General features: G+C 45.7%; 1 protein-coding gene and 1 pseudogene across 1 annotated transcript; one reads left to right on the forward strand and one right to left on the reverse strand.

The window, feature by feature from the left end:
- Positions 1-183: 183 nt before the first annotated feature.
- Positions 184-6,108, reverse strand: slc2a12 (solute carrier family 2 member 12). The gene is made up of 6 exons (XM_070987248.1): positions 6,040-6,108; positions 4,572-4,675; positions 1,786-3,081; positions 1,182-1,304; positions 562-694; positions 184-462 (listed from the first exon to the last, which is right to left on the reverse strand). Exons 2-6 carry the CDS (start codon positions 4,663-4,665, stop codon positions 357-359), a joined length of 1,752 nt encoding a protein of 583 aa, XP_070843349.1. The 5' UTR covers positions 4,666-4,675; positions 6,040-6,108; the 3' UTR covers positions 184-356.
- A 3,931-nt stretch (positions 6,109-10,039) lies between these two features.
- LOC139348120 (uncharacterized) lies at positions 10,040-11,983 on the forward strand (annotated as a pseudogene).
- The last annotated feature ends 566 nt before the right edge of the window (positions 11,984-12,549 follow it).

The raw sequence follows: 12,549 nt of genomic DNA on the forward strand, positions 1-12,549 counted from the left end.
CGTGATTGGAGCTGTATTCTCAAACAGGGAAGAATTAAATGTTATGTATATTTTATATAATCACACATTTAATCCCCGCTGCTGACCTTTCTTTACTGCCCTTTATCAAGGAAAAGTAAACCCACTGTAATTTCCACCGTCCCTGCTTTTTTCTTCATTCACACACGATATGTAGCTAAAAGGAACTATAAAACAAACCCATATTTCTAGGGAAGCAGCTGGAACTGCAGGGATGTACCGATGTTGGTGTACAAGTTGTACCCCAAACTCTCCACAGCGCTGACGTTTTGTCCTTCGGGGTCCTTGCTCTTGACTCTCGGTCAGGTGAGGTGAACAGTTGCGGTCCGTTAAAGGAGTCAGACGTTTACTGGAATCTCTGTGGACGTGCTGCTGCTGCTGCTGCTGCTGATCAGGCTCTCCTGAGGCTGGACCTGCCGACAGAGCCTCAACTCAAAATGCTTCCTGGTAAAGCAAAGAAAAGGTTAAGATAAAGATCCATATCACAGATTAGTTTACGCGATGCATTGATTGCACTCAGGCTGCACTGATGCTGCCACTCACTTCTTAGCCAGCTCTTTTGATATCTCCTCCAGCGTGCGACCTTTGGTCTCAGGGACACAGAGGATGACAAACACCAGGAGAACAAAGCTCATGGCAGAGTAGAGGAACATCACATTGGGAACACCGATCTTTTCTAGAGAAAAGCCAGCAAAGAAACACATCTTATTTGTGCACATAACCTCAGTCAGCACACTACATTTTAAAGTACTTGACAGATGAGAATGATTGGATCTGCAGATCAGGTCATGAAACTGACCTGCAAAGACTCCAAATTTAAATAGTGGTTATTTGTTTTAGGTGGTGTTACAGTATGATGATGCCACTGATCAGTTACAGGAACAAGGTGAGATGCGCTTTTTTTCCAAGGACTAAAAAAGTGAAAGGTGCTTTGCATGAAATCTCGGGCAATAAACATTTTGTTGGCTGCTGTCACACACACTCCAAACGTTCACCTGTCTTTGCCTAAAAATAAAAAGTACACACAGTAAGGTGTGTCGTAATTAAAATGTTTGTTTGCCTGCAATTCCTGTTTGCAGAACAGTATCCATAAATTCATAGCTCTGCTGCAGTTATCTTGAACCGACAATTAATAAATTGTAACCAAGAACACACAGACGCACCTGTAACTGTGAGGAACGTCATGGAGATGAGCAGGTTAGTGGCCCAGTTTACAGCCGACACCACAGACACAGCCCTGCCCCTGACTCCCATTGGAAAGATCTCACTGAGAACCACATACACCACTGGAGAGGAAAGAAAGCGAAGACACATATACATTAAGGGCAGTGGTTAATGGGGACTAAACACAAATAGCACGATGCAACACAGTTTTGCACAACTTTGATATTTGACAGTTTTGTGTGAGGAGCTGTAGGCCAGGTTTGAAGCTTTTCAGTCAGGGTCCACTCTGCTTTATCTGGGGAACTTTCTCGTGTCAATCTATACTTTACCTAAGCCTAGTTACTGTATGATAACCAGCGCTGTACTTTGTACTTCATGGTACAACGTGTTACAAAATAACCAAGCCGAATTCTAGTGCCTGTTATGCATATGGACCGCGGCTGCTGTTCTATAGAAAGGCAGAAATGCAGTGCTTCTGTGAAAGATAAATGGGGTTGTCCTGAGGGGGGAATACACTGTTGTTCACCAGTTACCTGTTTTTAATTTGTGTGCATGTGTGTGCAAAGGGAGTGGGTGAATGAAAGTGAAGGAATGGGTGCTTACTTGGCCCAAGGCTAATAGAGAAGGCTGCCACATACACCAGCAAGCTGATCAGTGATGCAAACTTCAGCGAAGAGGACACTTCTACAAATGTCATTTCTCCTCCTGACCCCCCAATCCCATCATCCTCTCTGTTAGTCACCAGTGCCCCCTTACTGTTCCATTGACTGGGGAGGTCCGTAGAAAAAATGGCACTGTTGTCAAAGTCTATTGTGGTTCTGTTTAAGCCCCATGGCGTATGCGTGTGGTTTAGTATCATCTGACTTTTACACAGGCTGGTGAGGTGAGTGTGGCTCTGCAGCGTCAGAGTGCCGAGTGCAATGAGCGAAATTCCCATTGCGACAGCGCCCACGCACAAAAAGCTCTTGGGACCCACGCGGTCGACCAGCAACACGGCAGGGATGGTGCCGACGACTTTGACCACTCCGAACCCTGTGGAGGCCAAGGTCGCCGCGGCATCACTGTTGAAGCCCACGCTGCGGAGGAGGGGTGAAGCGTAGGAGAGGATGTTGGGCTGACCGGTCGCCTGCTGAAGGAAGACTAAGGCCACACCTGTTAGCAGCCGTGACCGCAAGTTAGCCTTGGCACTGAACAGTTCCAAAAAACTATGCTCTGATTCCTCTTTCAGTCCTCCCTGGATGTCTCTGAGCTCCGTTTCCACATGCTCCTGAACCCCACCTCTCATTCTGGCCAGCACTATCCTGGCCTGCTCCACTTTACCCGTCGCAACCAGGAAGCGAGGGCTGGGTGGGAGGAACAGGAGGACAATGATCTGGAGCAGTGCTGGGGGGATTACTAGTCCAAATGTATATGCCCAGCCATGAGGCACAGTGGTGAAGGCGTAACTACAGCTGAATCCAAGCATTACACCCACAACCAACATCAGCTCATACAGCGTCACCAACAAACCCCTCCTCTCCCTCGGGGAGATCTCCGCAATGTAGAGACACGCTCCTGTACCCGACAGTGCCGTTCCCATGCCGACTATCACCCGGCCCAGCGTTAGCGCAACAAATGAGCTGACTGCGATGAGCACGACGGTCCCCCCGACCACCATGGCGGCGCTCAGGAGCAAAGAGCAGCGGCGGCCGTAGCGATCCAGAATGGGACCTCCAGCCAGGCAGATGAGGAGAGCGCCGAGCAAGTGGGAGCTGACCAGCAGTTCCTGTTCCCGACAGGAGAGGGAGAGGAGGCCTCGCAGCTGCAGCAGGACTCCAGAGGTTAGGCCCATTTCATAGCCCAGCATCAGGCCACTGAGAGAGGCCGCCACAGCCGCTACCACCACCAGCCAGCTGCAGCCTGAAGAGGTACGCACACACAGCGAACAGGGGGTTAAAAATGCTAAATATAGGACACCAAAGTGGCTTGGAGAGAAAAGCAGGAAGTAGCTAGTGGTACATGACAAATTTACATTCTGCTTTGGAAGAAAAACTAAAATCACTGAGAGAGAACCTGGTAACAGGCCAGACAGCATCAGTAAATCACTGTAATACACAAAAAGAAAAAGACAACATATTTTAAAGAACTGTGTCCCATAGCTTTTGGCAGGCCCATGGCCTTTCACCCTGTATGCTTCCCCCAATCATGAAGTTGCCTTAACAGTGCTGACTGTGTGGAATTAGAGGTGAAGAAGTTCACAAGAAGAATGCTGAAGCAATCATGTAAGCCATTGTGTATGTGTGTGTAATCTGCCTGTGTGCATGTGAGAGCGGTTGAAGCCTACATGCGTCGTCTTGCATGTATCACTGTAAGCTAACGTTCGTTATAATTACAACCAGACAGACAGGAGAAGAACACATGGAAAACTGCTGAGTTTAGCACATAGACATCGACATTGTTTACATGTTTTTGTCTGAATCCAGGCTGTAGACTTACATGCCAACATATATTGTTGCAATTATTCGAACAGTCATGCTAGTGAGACTCCTTTTTGCTCTAATTTAATTATCATGGCGCAACATGCAAGAAAAACAGAGATGCAGCTGCAAACTGCAGGGTCCTATATGGTCTACAAAGACTGTTGCTCTGCAGCCCCTCTCTCAATCCCTTTCTATAGGTGACAGTGTCTAATAATGGGAGGAACTGTGTGGAAAAGATATCCAAAGCACATTCCTTCTTCTTCGCTGTAAGTTGGGATGTTCGTACGCTTCATTTCCAGTGGGTTGAGATTTTGCTGTTGTGAAATGCCGTTTGGCTTGTAATGACTTGTCAGGTTATTGCTACCCCAATTCGAACCAAAACCATAGGAGAAAGGTGACTGGTTAAATGAACTGACTGCTTTTTAACATTCGCCAGCATGCCGTTTTTGATGAGCGCGTGTACCACGCTGCCAAGTTCAGAGTGACCCGGGACACAAAGAGTCATAAACAACTTTTGGCTTCATCATCACTGTTAATCAGTGATTGAGGAGCCGCTCAGTGTGAAGAAGCTGAACATGCAACAGTTACATTTTGCAGGACTTTTTACATGAATGTAAGTTAAAGATTTGCCGGGAATGTTACTCTGAAAAGTTATCCTCTAGGGACAGGTTAGCAATTACCAAATATCAGTTTTCAGTATAATCAAGTTCTGTGTTAGAATCAAGTGTTTATGGGGGCTCGATGGTGGACCCCAGGGGATTTAAACTGCAGGGAAGAGTCCATTTGTACCTGAAATTAGCAAATACACCCTCATTAAGCATCTAAATTCAGTAATATGTAAACTTTAAATCAAAACGCTGACAGCTTAGAGCTGAATTCAAATAAAAAACATTTTTTCTGTTCAAAAATGTTACTGGTGTCTGTGAGTACCTGGGCCTCTGGGTGTGGCCAGTTTCTGGGCCTCGGGGGAGGCGATGCCTGGGAGGCAAGATATCATCTTCTTGGTCTCACTGTTGACTTCCATCGTCAGCCACCTTTAACAGAGACCCACAAACGTCATTCGCTCTGCAAAATAAACAAGAAAGCAGCTGACAGATCCCAGTTGTTTTGTGCACAGACACACCTGATGTGCATACATTTCCTGATGTCCTGATAAAGGACATGCATAGAGGCCTTCATAAATACCAAATCTAGAATTCATATTAGGACGATTCTCCCTCCTTAAATTCTTCTTGAAATGCTGCCATACCAGTTCTGACCTTGTGCTGATGGATTCACCTCACTGGCCACTCCTTTGGGCATAAAGCATGAGGAAGTCTAATTCTTCTCTGACAGGTCTGAGTGTTATCTGAAAGTTTTTATTGGTATTGATACCCAAAATCTACCGGACCTTGAGAAATACAAACACACGTTTGTTTGTTGTTGCAAAAACCCTTTTTTAAGTTCTCAAATGTTCATTTCTGTCTTCGCACAAGCACGTACACAAGCACTTTGCCTTAAAAAACGACTTAAAATCTGCTAAAATTTGGTTCAAATCAAGAACTATGAGATCAAAACAAGTAAACAAGAGTAAACAAATGCGACCAGACATTTGATTGAAGCTCTCAGTAGACAGCAAACGTTAATTCTTGACACCATGGACACCGTCTGATCAAAACCAAAAAAGTACTGATGCAAGATGCTCAGCTCAACCCACAGAAGGCGTTTCAGTTGATTCTTGTGCAATGCAGCTCACCTTTGATTCAGTCAATGACCCCTAATTATTCCCATTTAATGCTTTTATAACGACACACTAAACTGAAACTAACCACCGTATACAGTACAAACCATGGAGGGAAAATGGTGGCATTTTAATGTTTTTCGCACCAGCTCCCGTGTGTCTTCTCTCAGTCCTGGGTTGAACTTACACCACCCGATGCCTTCTGGTATCCCTGGACACAAACAGGTTTCCCTGTCATAAATACCAGCTGGGTGAAGCTCACAGTGGACAGCTGCAGCTGGTTTTGTGACGCACAGATCGGTGAATTTGGAAGTTCCTTCATGTTTCTTATGTTGTTGCCTGTCTTTGGCATATGGATATACATGTATATGCACTTTCCCACACTACCAAATGCATCTTATGTTGCCATATTTAATACATAAGTAATGACAGAGAATGAGACTACCTCCTCTCCCGCGTGGTGGTACTTTTTTACGTGTCCCCTGAAAGTCCATAAGTTGAGCTAAAATGTCCTTATGAGGAAGCTATGGACCACCAGGGAAGACCCAACGTCTTTACAGCAAAAGTTATCAGCTTTCTTTAGCACAATGACTTCAAATTCGGGCTATTGACGTGCAAATGAAGCACGAAAAGTTTCGTAAAACGCGACGACGGCTGTGTGCGGTGACATGTCCCTACCTGGCGCCCCGGCTCTGTCTCTGTCTAGCTCAGATTTGTGTTCGTCGGTCCATTCGCGTCCAGCTTCACACTTTGGCTCAGCTACTCTCGTGTCGGCGCACGCACCAAACATGTTTTGGAAAGTTGTTTAGCCCTGCCCACACGACCAATAGGGAACGCGGATCCTTCCCTGGAAAGCCCAACGTGAAATCCTATTGGCCCAAACGTGTCAATCAAGTAGCGCCTACGTTAAAGTTATTAAAAATTAGACTGTGTATGCCTGTGGGTTAATATTTCTCTATGGTGACGCGGTATGCAGCGTTATCAATGCTTTTATGTTTATCTGTGCTGGTTTGTGTAATTGTATAATTTATAATAGGTTATGGTGAAGCTATTCTCTGCTGTGATTGTCGCTGTAAAGGAACCAGCAATAAAATACACCTGCATCAATAACGCTCTCTCTCATACCGCATGTGAAAACAAACGGGGAGGCTACCTGCTGATTTTCCTCTTTTCCCATGTCCCTTTTTCTACGAATGCAGCAGGACTGAGCTGTCACACCTTCCCTGCTGCCTCGCAGATGACAGAATGTAGCCTCGTTAGACTGTTTGTGCTTGGCCTACTTTCAGAGATGTATTTAGACTAGCAGACGTGACCTATAGAATCCGTAGTTTGACCTGTTCTAACCACTGTCACTTGATCTTGTCTGTGTGTGTGTGTGTGTGTGTGTGTGTGTGTGTGTGTGTGTGTGTGTGTGTGTGTGTGTGTGTGTGTGTGTGTGTGTGTGTGTGTGTGTGTGTGTGTGTTATGTAATGACTCAGTAACCAAGATAACTATGGGCGCCCCAGTTGTTGGAGACTTGCCTATATGTCAGCAATTAATCACGTAATTATTATACTATTATATAATAGTAGAATGCTGGTTAACCAACTTTTGTCAAATGGAAAATGTCTCATGCTATTTTATTTCTGAATGCTGTTTTACAATTTTAATGATCAAGAACACAATCACTCGACTTGTAGTCAAATAAATTGTTTAACTTTGTGTTTGAAAGGCCTCTTTTTCTAAATGAAAGACAGCCATCTGCTTACTGATAAGCCATTCTGGCAAAACTCCCTGAAATGGCGGTATTTTATTAAAGAGAGCAAGTTTTGCTCACACAGCAGGAAAATAGTGGCAACACAATCAGCAGACACACCTACTGATAGTCTGAAGGTTAAACGTGCATAATGTTGGTGCAAATTAACCAATAGGGTTTTTTAAGTATTCATATACAGCAGAGTAAAGAGTATCTTATTTCCATCTGAAATGTATATAAGTATAAAGCAGCAGAAAATGTAAATACTCAAGTATGAGTATGTGAAATACAGTGTTTGAGTAAATATGTTCTGCTTCTTGAAGCTGGAGTTTTAATCCTCCTTCTCATCGTTTCATTATTCTCAATGACTTATGGAGTGTACATACAGTTGTGCCTGAACTGGGTATCATGTAACACACATATTATGAAATACACACATGCATCTACAGCCATATGCACATGCAGACAAACACAGATGCACACATACTACTTTGCATGCACCCACATGATTACATACACAAAGCCATTCATTATATGCCCTCTTTTATCTCTCTGTCTTTCTCACAACCTCACACACGTGATGAGTATCATGTTAAATCCACTGGAGAAATCATCATGTCATGGTGCAAGGGCTGTGTGAGGGGGCGAGGTGATAAGGCGGTGATTTTTGTCCATCATAAATACCCTAAAGTAAACTGTCGTGACCGGTTCAAGGTGAGAGGAAACTAGATGATGGGAAAGTAATAAATATGACTGCACAGTCGCACTACAAAGGCACACTGGTATAGTTGATAGGATTACAAGTTAAAACACCAGTCAACTAAATAATGAGTCTGCTGAGGATGTTAGCATAGCCACCGGCCTCACAGTCATCATGACATGAAAGGGGAGGGCTAGGATGATTCAGACATATCAGTATATCAGCGAGTCTCATCAATAATAAAATCCTGAAACCTCATAGAGAAATTACTTAATTGTGCCCTTGTGGCAGGTGGCCAACGTTGAATTAAATTGTCATACAGCAGGCTTTTTTTATGATTAAGAGAAGCGAAACGGTGCCACCATATGGAACTCCTGTTACACTACATCGAGTACGGTGTAGCACTCCAAGAAAAAACCTGATTTATTGCAAACATTTTTCGTATTTTATCCATTTTTACTGACTTATCTGGCATGTTGCTAATGGTTAACGGTGGTCACACTTGATTCATCATATGTTTCATTGAAATTTATTTTTCTAAATGTTTCTGAGGTTTTGAAAAATGCTGTACGAATAAAGCTTCATGTACTTCCCCAGACAAAAGCAGCAATGGTGACATGTTAAGATATGAATTGTAAAGCTCCTGCAGGGGCAAGTACTGCAGTTTCTTTGGATTTTGAACACTGTAACAAAAAATAAGAGAACCCTACATTTCCTTGGGCCTGAGTATTTTTTTTTTCTTCGGTTTTTCTTCTTTTATCACTGAGGATGGACACTGTGATTGCGTTTCTAAGAGCAACAAAGGACTGAAGCAGGAGCAGAAATATCATGAATTTGCTGCCAGCTCTAAAGCCTAATAGTCCTTGTAGAAAATGTCAGAGTACTTAAGTGTGAAACATCCAGCCGGGAGCTAGCCAGGCGTAAACCGGAAGTCAGTGAGAACAAAACAGGAAACGGACCTTTACCGTCCCTTCAAAATAAAAAAAACAAATTACAGAAAGGACAGAAAAATTATCAGCAACTGTTTTATGAATTGATTAATTCAAACAAAATGTTAAACATTTGAGGCTTCCAGATTCTCAAATGTACGAATTTGCTCATCTTACATTAATTATTTTTGGGTGATTGTAAAATGAAAATAATACAACGAATAATGTCCTCCACCAACAACATAAGATTCATGTCACAGTAATAAATAACATCACTGCTTCACTCCTCACATGCAGTGCAAAGATGAACGAACTGAAGCTGTAAAATCTCTTATTAAAAGTGTTTATCTGTTTCTGTGCTCTGCTCCTCTGTGTGGAAATATGGAATATAAAGAAACATTTAAACATGACAGGCTGACAGAAGACATCTGTGAGATCAAGAAAATACATTTGAAGAGCCAATCAGCTGCTGGAAAACAGTGAATATTCATAAGTTGTCTGAAGAGTCTGAAAACATCTTCAGTTGAATTTTGTCAAAATATCAGACTTTCAGTCATAAACGTAAATCCTGATGAAATCCAACATTAAAAACAAATGTCAGCCTTGCACCTCGAGCTGGACTGGACTTAGTCTGTCAAGGTCACCAACTGAGAAGTTTGTTGTTTGTTTGTTTTTATTGAAGCATGAATATTCAGTGATGCACTGAGCAGAACTTTCCACAGTTGAAAAATGGACTTTTCAGAGAAAACTCTTGTAAACACTGTTTCTAACTGACCTCAGACATGTCTGAGACCTCTGAATACTGTTCAACATGTCAGCTGACACCAACATATCTCTGAAAAACTGTAAAGATTAATAAATTCAAATTCACCTTTATTCTTCTTAATGAGCTAAACTGTTCTTTGCATTTTAAACAGCAGCCTCACATCATGTTTCAGGACAGTAGAAATAAAGTTCCCTTTCAGTCAATTCACTCGGTACAACACATATTGTATGGGATATCACGTCCCCGCATGGCCTGACTTAAGACACCTCTATTCACACCTTTACGACAGATGACCTGTGGTGACGTATGTGAGGCCCCGCCTGCACATATATGCGCGCACTACCACAGTCATCCTTCAGTTCTTACGCTCTTCACCTCGCTGAGAACACCTCAACCAGTCAGGCTAACCAGGTGCTGCTAGTTAGCTTGGTCTTGTTGTGGCTTCCGCCGTATCGAAATTAGCTTAACTGCCCCTGTTGGTGTTAGCTGCTGCTACCCGTGGAGCACTGATTTCGCTGTTTTCTTGCTCTGGCTCATTGTGTCTCTTCATGAGCACGCAGCCTAAGCAAGTGAAGGGGAAGTCTTCCGTTCGCCCCTGTCCTCAGGGGTGCGGCTTCTCCCTGCATGAGAAGGACTTCCATGACGCATGTCCCGTCTGCCTGGGGATTATCCACGCCAGGAGAGTGTTGCCCGAGTCTTGTGAGTCCTGTCACCAGCTCCGGAGCTCAACCCTGAAAAGGCGGGTCAAGTTTGTGGAGAGAGTCCTGGGAAAGACAGCCATTGCACGTCTTGACCCCTTCCTCTCCAAGTCCAAGGACCCGGCTTCGTTCGAGTCCGGCGATGAGGAGCTCTTGGTCGGAGACTCCATTAAAAGCTGGGCGGACCACATGGAGTGTGCTGACGGATTAGCGGGGTCTGAGCCGGGCCCCTCTGAGGGCACTAGCCAGCCTCTACCCGAGCTAACCTGCTACCATGACGAGGAGGACGTGCTGGACGTCGGCTTGGATGTGCATGGTTTGTCGGAGGACGAACAGGAGCTGTTGTCGTCGGGTCAGTACGCTGCCGCTGCTGCGACAGTTGACCAGGTCGACACGTCCTTCCACTCACTGTACCGTCGTGCAGCTGAGAAATTGGAAGTGACTTGGCCCTCTCCTCCACCGGCTCAGAAACCGTCGTGGTTCTCACGGGTTTTTCTTCCTCCCGAACAGACGACCGTGAAGAACAGCCTGCCCATGTTCCCTGATTTTGTCGCATCTGTCAGAGCACAGGGCGGCCGCGTTTCATCGCTGCCTCGCTCAGTTTCAGTTGGGACGCAAGCTGTGTTTCCAGACGATTTTGCAGCTGACAGGCATGATGGCATCTATGATCGCTGTAGTGCTACTCGGGCTGTTAAAGATGCAAGCGTTTCAACGGTGGACTCTGTCTCACCAGCTGCGCGCCACGTCACCTCCAGAGCAGGCTGATGATAACACTGTCTCGCATGTCGGCTCTTCTCCAATGGAGAGAACCCGGTTTACTACAACGAGGTTCTCCTATAGGGAGGGTGTTTTTCCGCAAGGTGGTGTCCACAGACACTTTCCTGAGGGGGTGGGGGGGCAATGTGCGAGGGCGCAGCAGTGAGAGGGGTTTGGATGCCAGCACAATGCAGGCTCCACATCAACCACCTGGAGCTATTAGCGACCCTTTTAGCTCTGAAGCATTTTCATCCCATTCTGACAGGCCATCATGTCCTGATCAGGACAGACAACACAACGGTGGTTTCCTACATAAACAAGCAGGGAGGGACACGATCCCTTCCCCTGTTAAAACAGGCTCACTCTCTGTTGCTCTGGCGCAGTACTCATTTTCTGTCTCTCAGAGCCACATATGTTCCAGGGCACTTGAACCTGGGGCCAGACCTTCTCTCCAGGGGAGGTCCCCTGGTGAGGGAGTGGAGATTGCACCCACTGGTGGTGTCTCAGATATGGGGTCGTTTCGGCATGGCAGAAGTGGATCTTTTTGCCTCCAGAGCAAATACCCACTGTCCCCTGTTCTTCTCCATAACAGACCGCAGTGCTCCCCTGGGAACAGATGCGCTAGCACACACATGGCCCAATATGCTGCTGTATGCATTTCCCCCAGTGGAAATGATTGTGTCTGTTCTGGAGAGGGTGCGCCAGCAGGGGCTCTACCTGATCCTGGTGGCCCCTCGCTGGCCGGCGAAGTCGTGGTACGCGGAGATAATCAGTCTGCTAGCTGCAAGGCCCTTGCAGCTCCCTCTTCACAGGGACCTCCTTTCCCAGGCGGGAGGAGAGGTGATTCACCCGCGCCCAGATCTGTGGCGACTACATGCTTACCTGTTGAGAGGACAAAATTTAATAGCTCAGGGTCTGCCCCCAAATGTGGTGGCAACAATCCAGAGTGCGAGGGCCTCATCTACTAGGGGCCTTTCTGCCTACAAATGGCAGGGGTTTGAGCAGTGGTGTCAGGACCGAAATGTACTCCCATTTTAGTGCTCTATTGTGGATGTTTTAACATTCCTTCAGGAGCTGCTGGATAAGGGTCTCTCTTTCTCAACGATTAAAGTTTATTTGGCAGCTATATCTGCATGCCACATTGGTTTGGATGGAGTGACGCCAGGCGCATCCTCTTACTATACACTTCCTGAAGGGAGTCCGCAGGCCTGTGTTTAAACCCAGCGCTCCCTCATGGGATTTAGCGTTGGTGCTGGAGGCTCTTTGTGGACCCCCATTTGAGCCTATTGAGTCTGCAGATATGAAATTTCTTTCATACATGACTGCATTGCTCCTTGCTTTGACTTCTGCAAAGCGAGTGGGTGACCTTCATGCCTTGTCTGTGCATCCCTCTTGTACCCAGTTCACTCAGGATGGATCTAAGGTTACATTTAGCCAGAATGCGGCATATTTGCCTAAGATTATGCCCGCAGCCTATAGCTCTATGGCATTTGAGCTCTTGAGCTTCTGCCCCCCTCCTTTTGCATCTGAGGTGTAGAGGAGGTTACATTCCTTGTGGCGTGCGTGTGTTTGTGCCCTGTGATCGACTGGCGACCGGTCCAGGG

Source organism: Chaetodon trifascialis, chromosome 19 (genome assembly GCF_039877785.1).
Source record: "Chaetodon trifascialis isolate fChaTrf1 chromosome 19, fChaTrf1.hap1, whole genome shotgun sequence".
NCBI classification, from domain to species: domain Eukaryota; kingdom Metazoa; phylum Chordata; class Actinopteri; order Chaetodontiformes; family Chaetodontidae; genus Chaetodon; species Chaetodon trifascialis.

What these genes read in the sequence shown, in the direction of transcription:
- slc2a12 (XM_070987248.1), bottom strand. Translation starts at nt 4,665, where the DNA reads ATGGAAGTCAACAGTGAGACCAAGAAGATGATATCTTGCCTCCCAGGC. An exon ending in CTCTATTAGCCTTGGGCCAA is followed by an intron (nt 1,305 to 1,785) that starts GTAAGCACCCAT and finishes TTTCCTCTCCAG; the next exon opens with TGGTGTATGTGGTTCTCAGT. An exon ending in TCAAAAGAGCTGGCTAAGAA is followed by an intron (nt 463 to 561) that starts GTGAGTGGCAGC and finishes TTGCTTTACCAG; the next exon opens with GAAGCATTTTGAGTTGAGGC.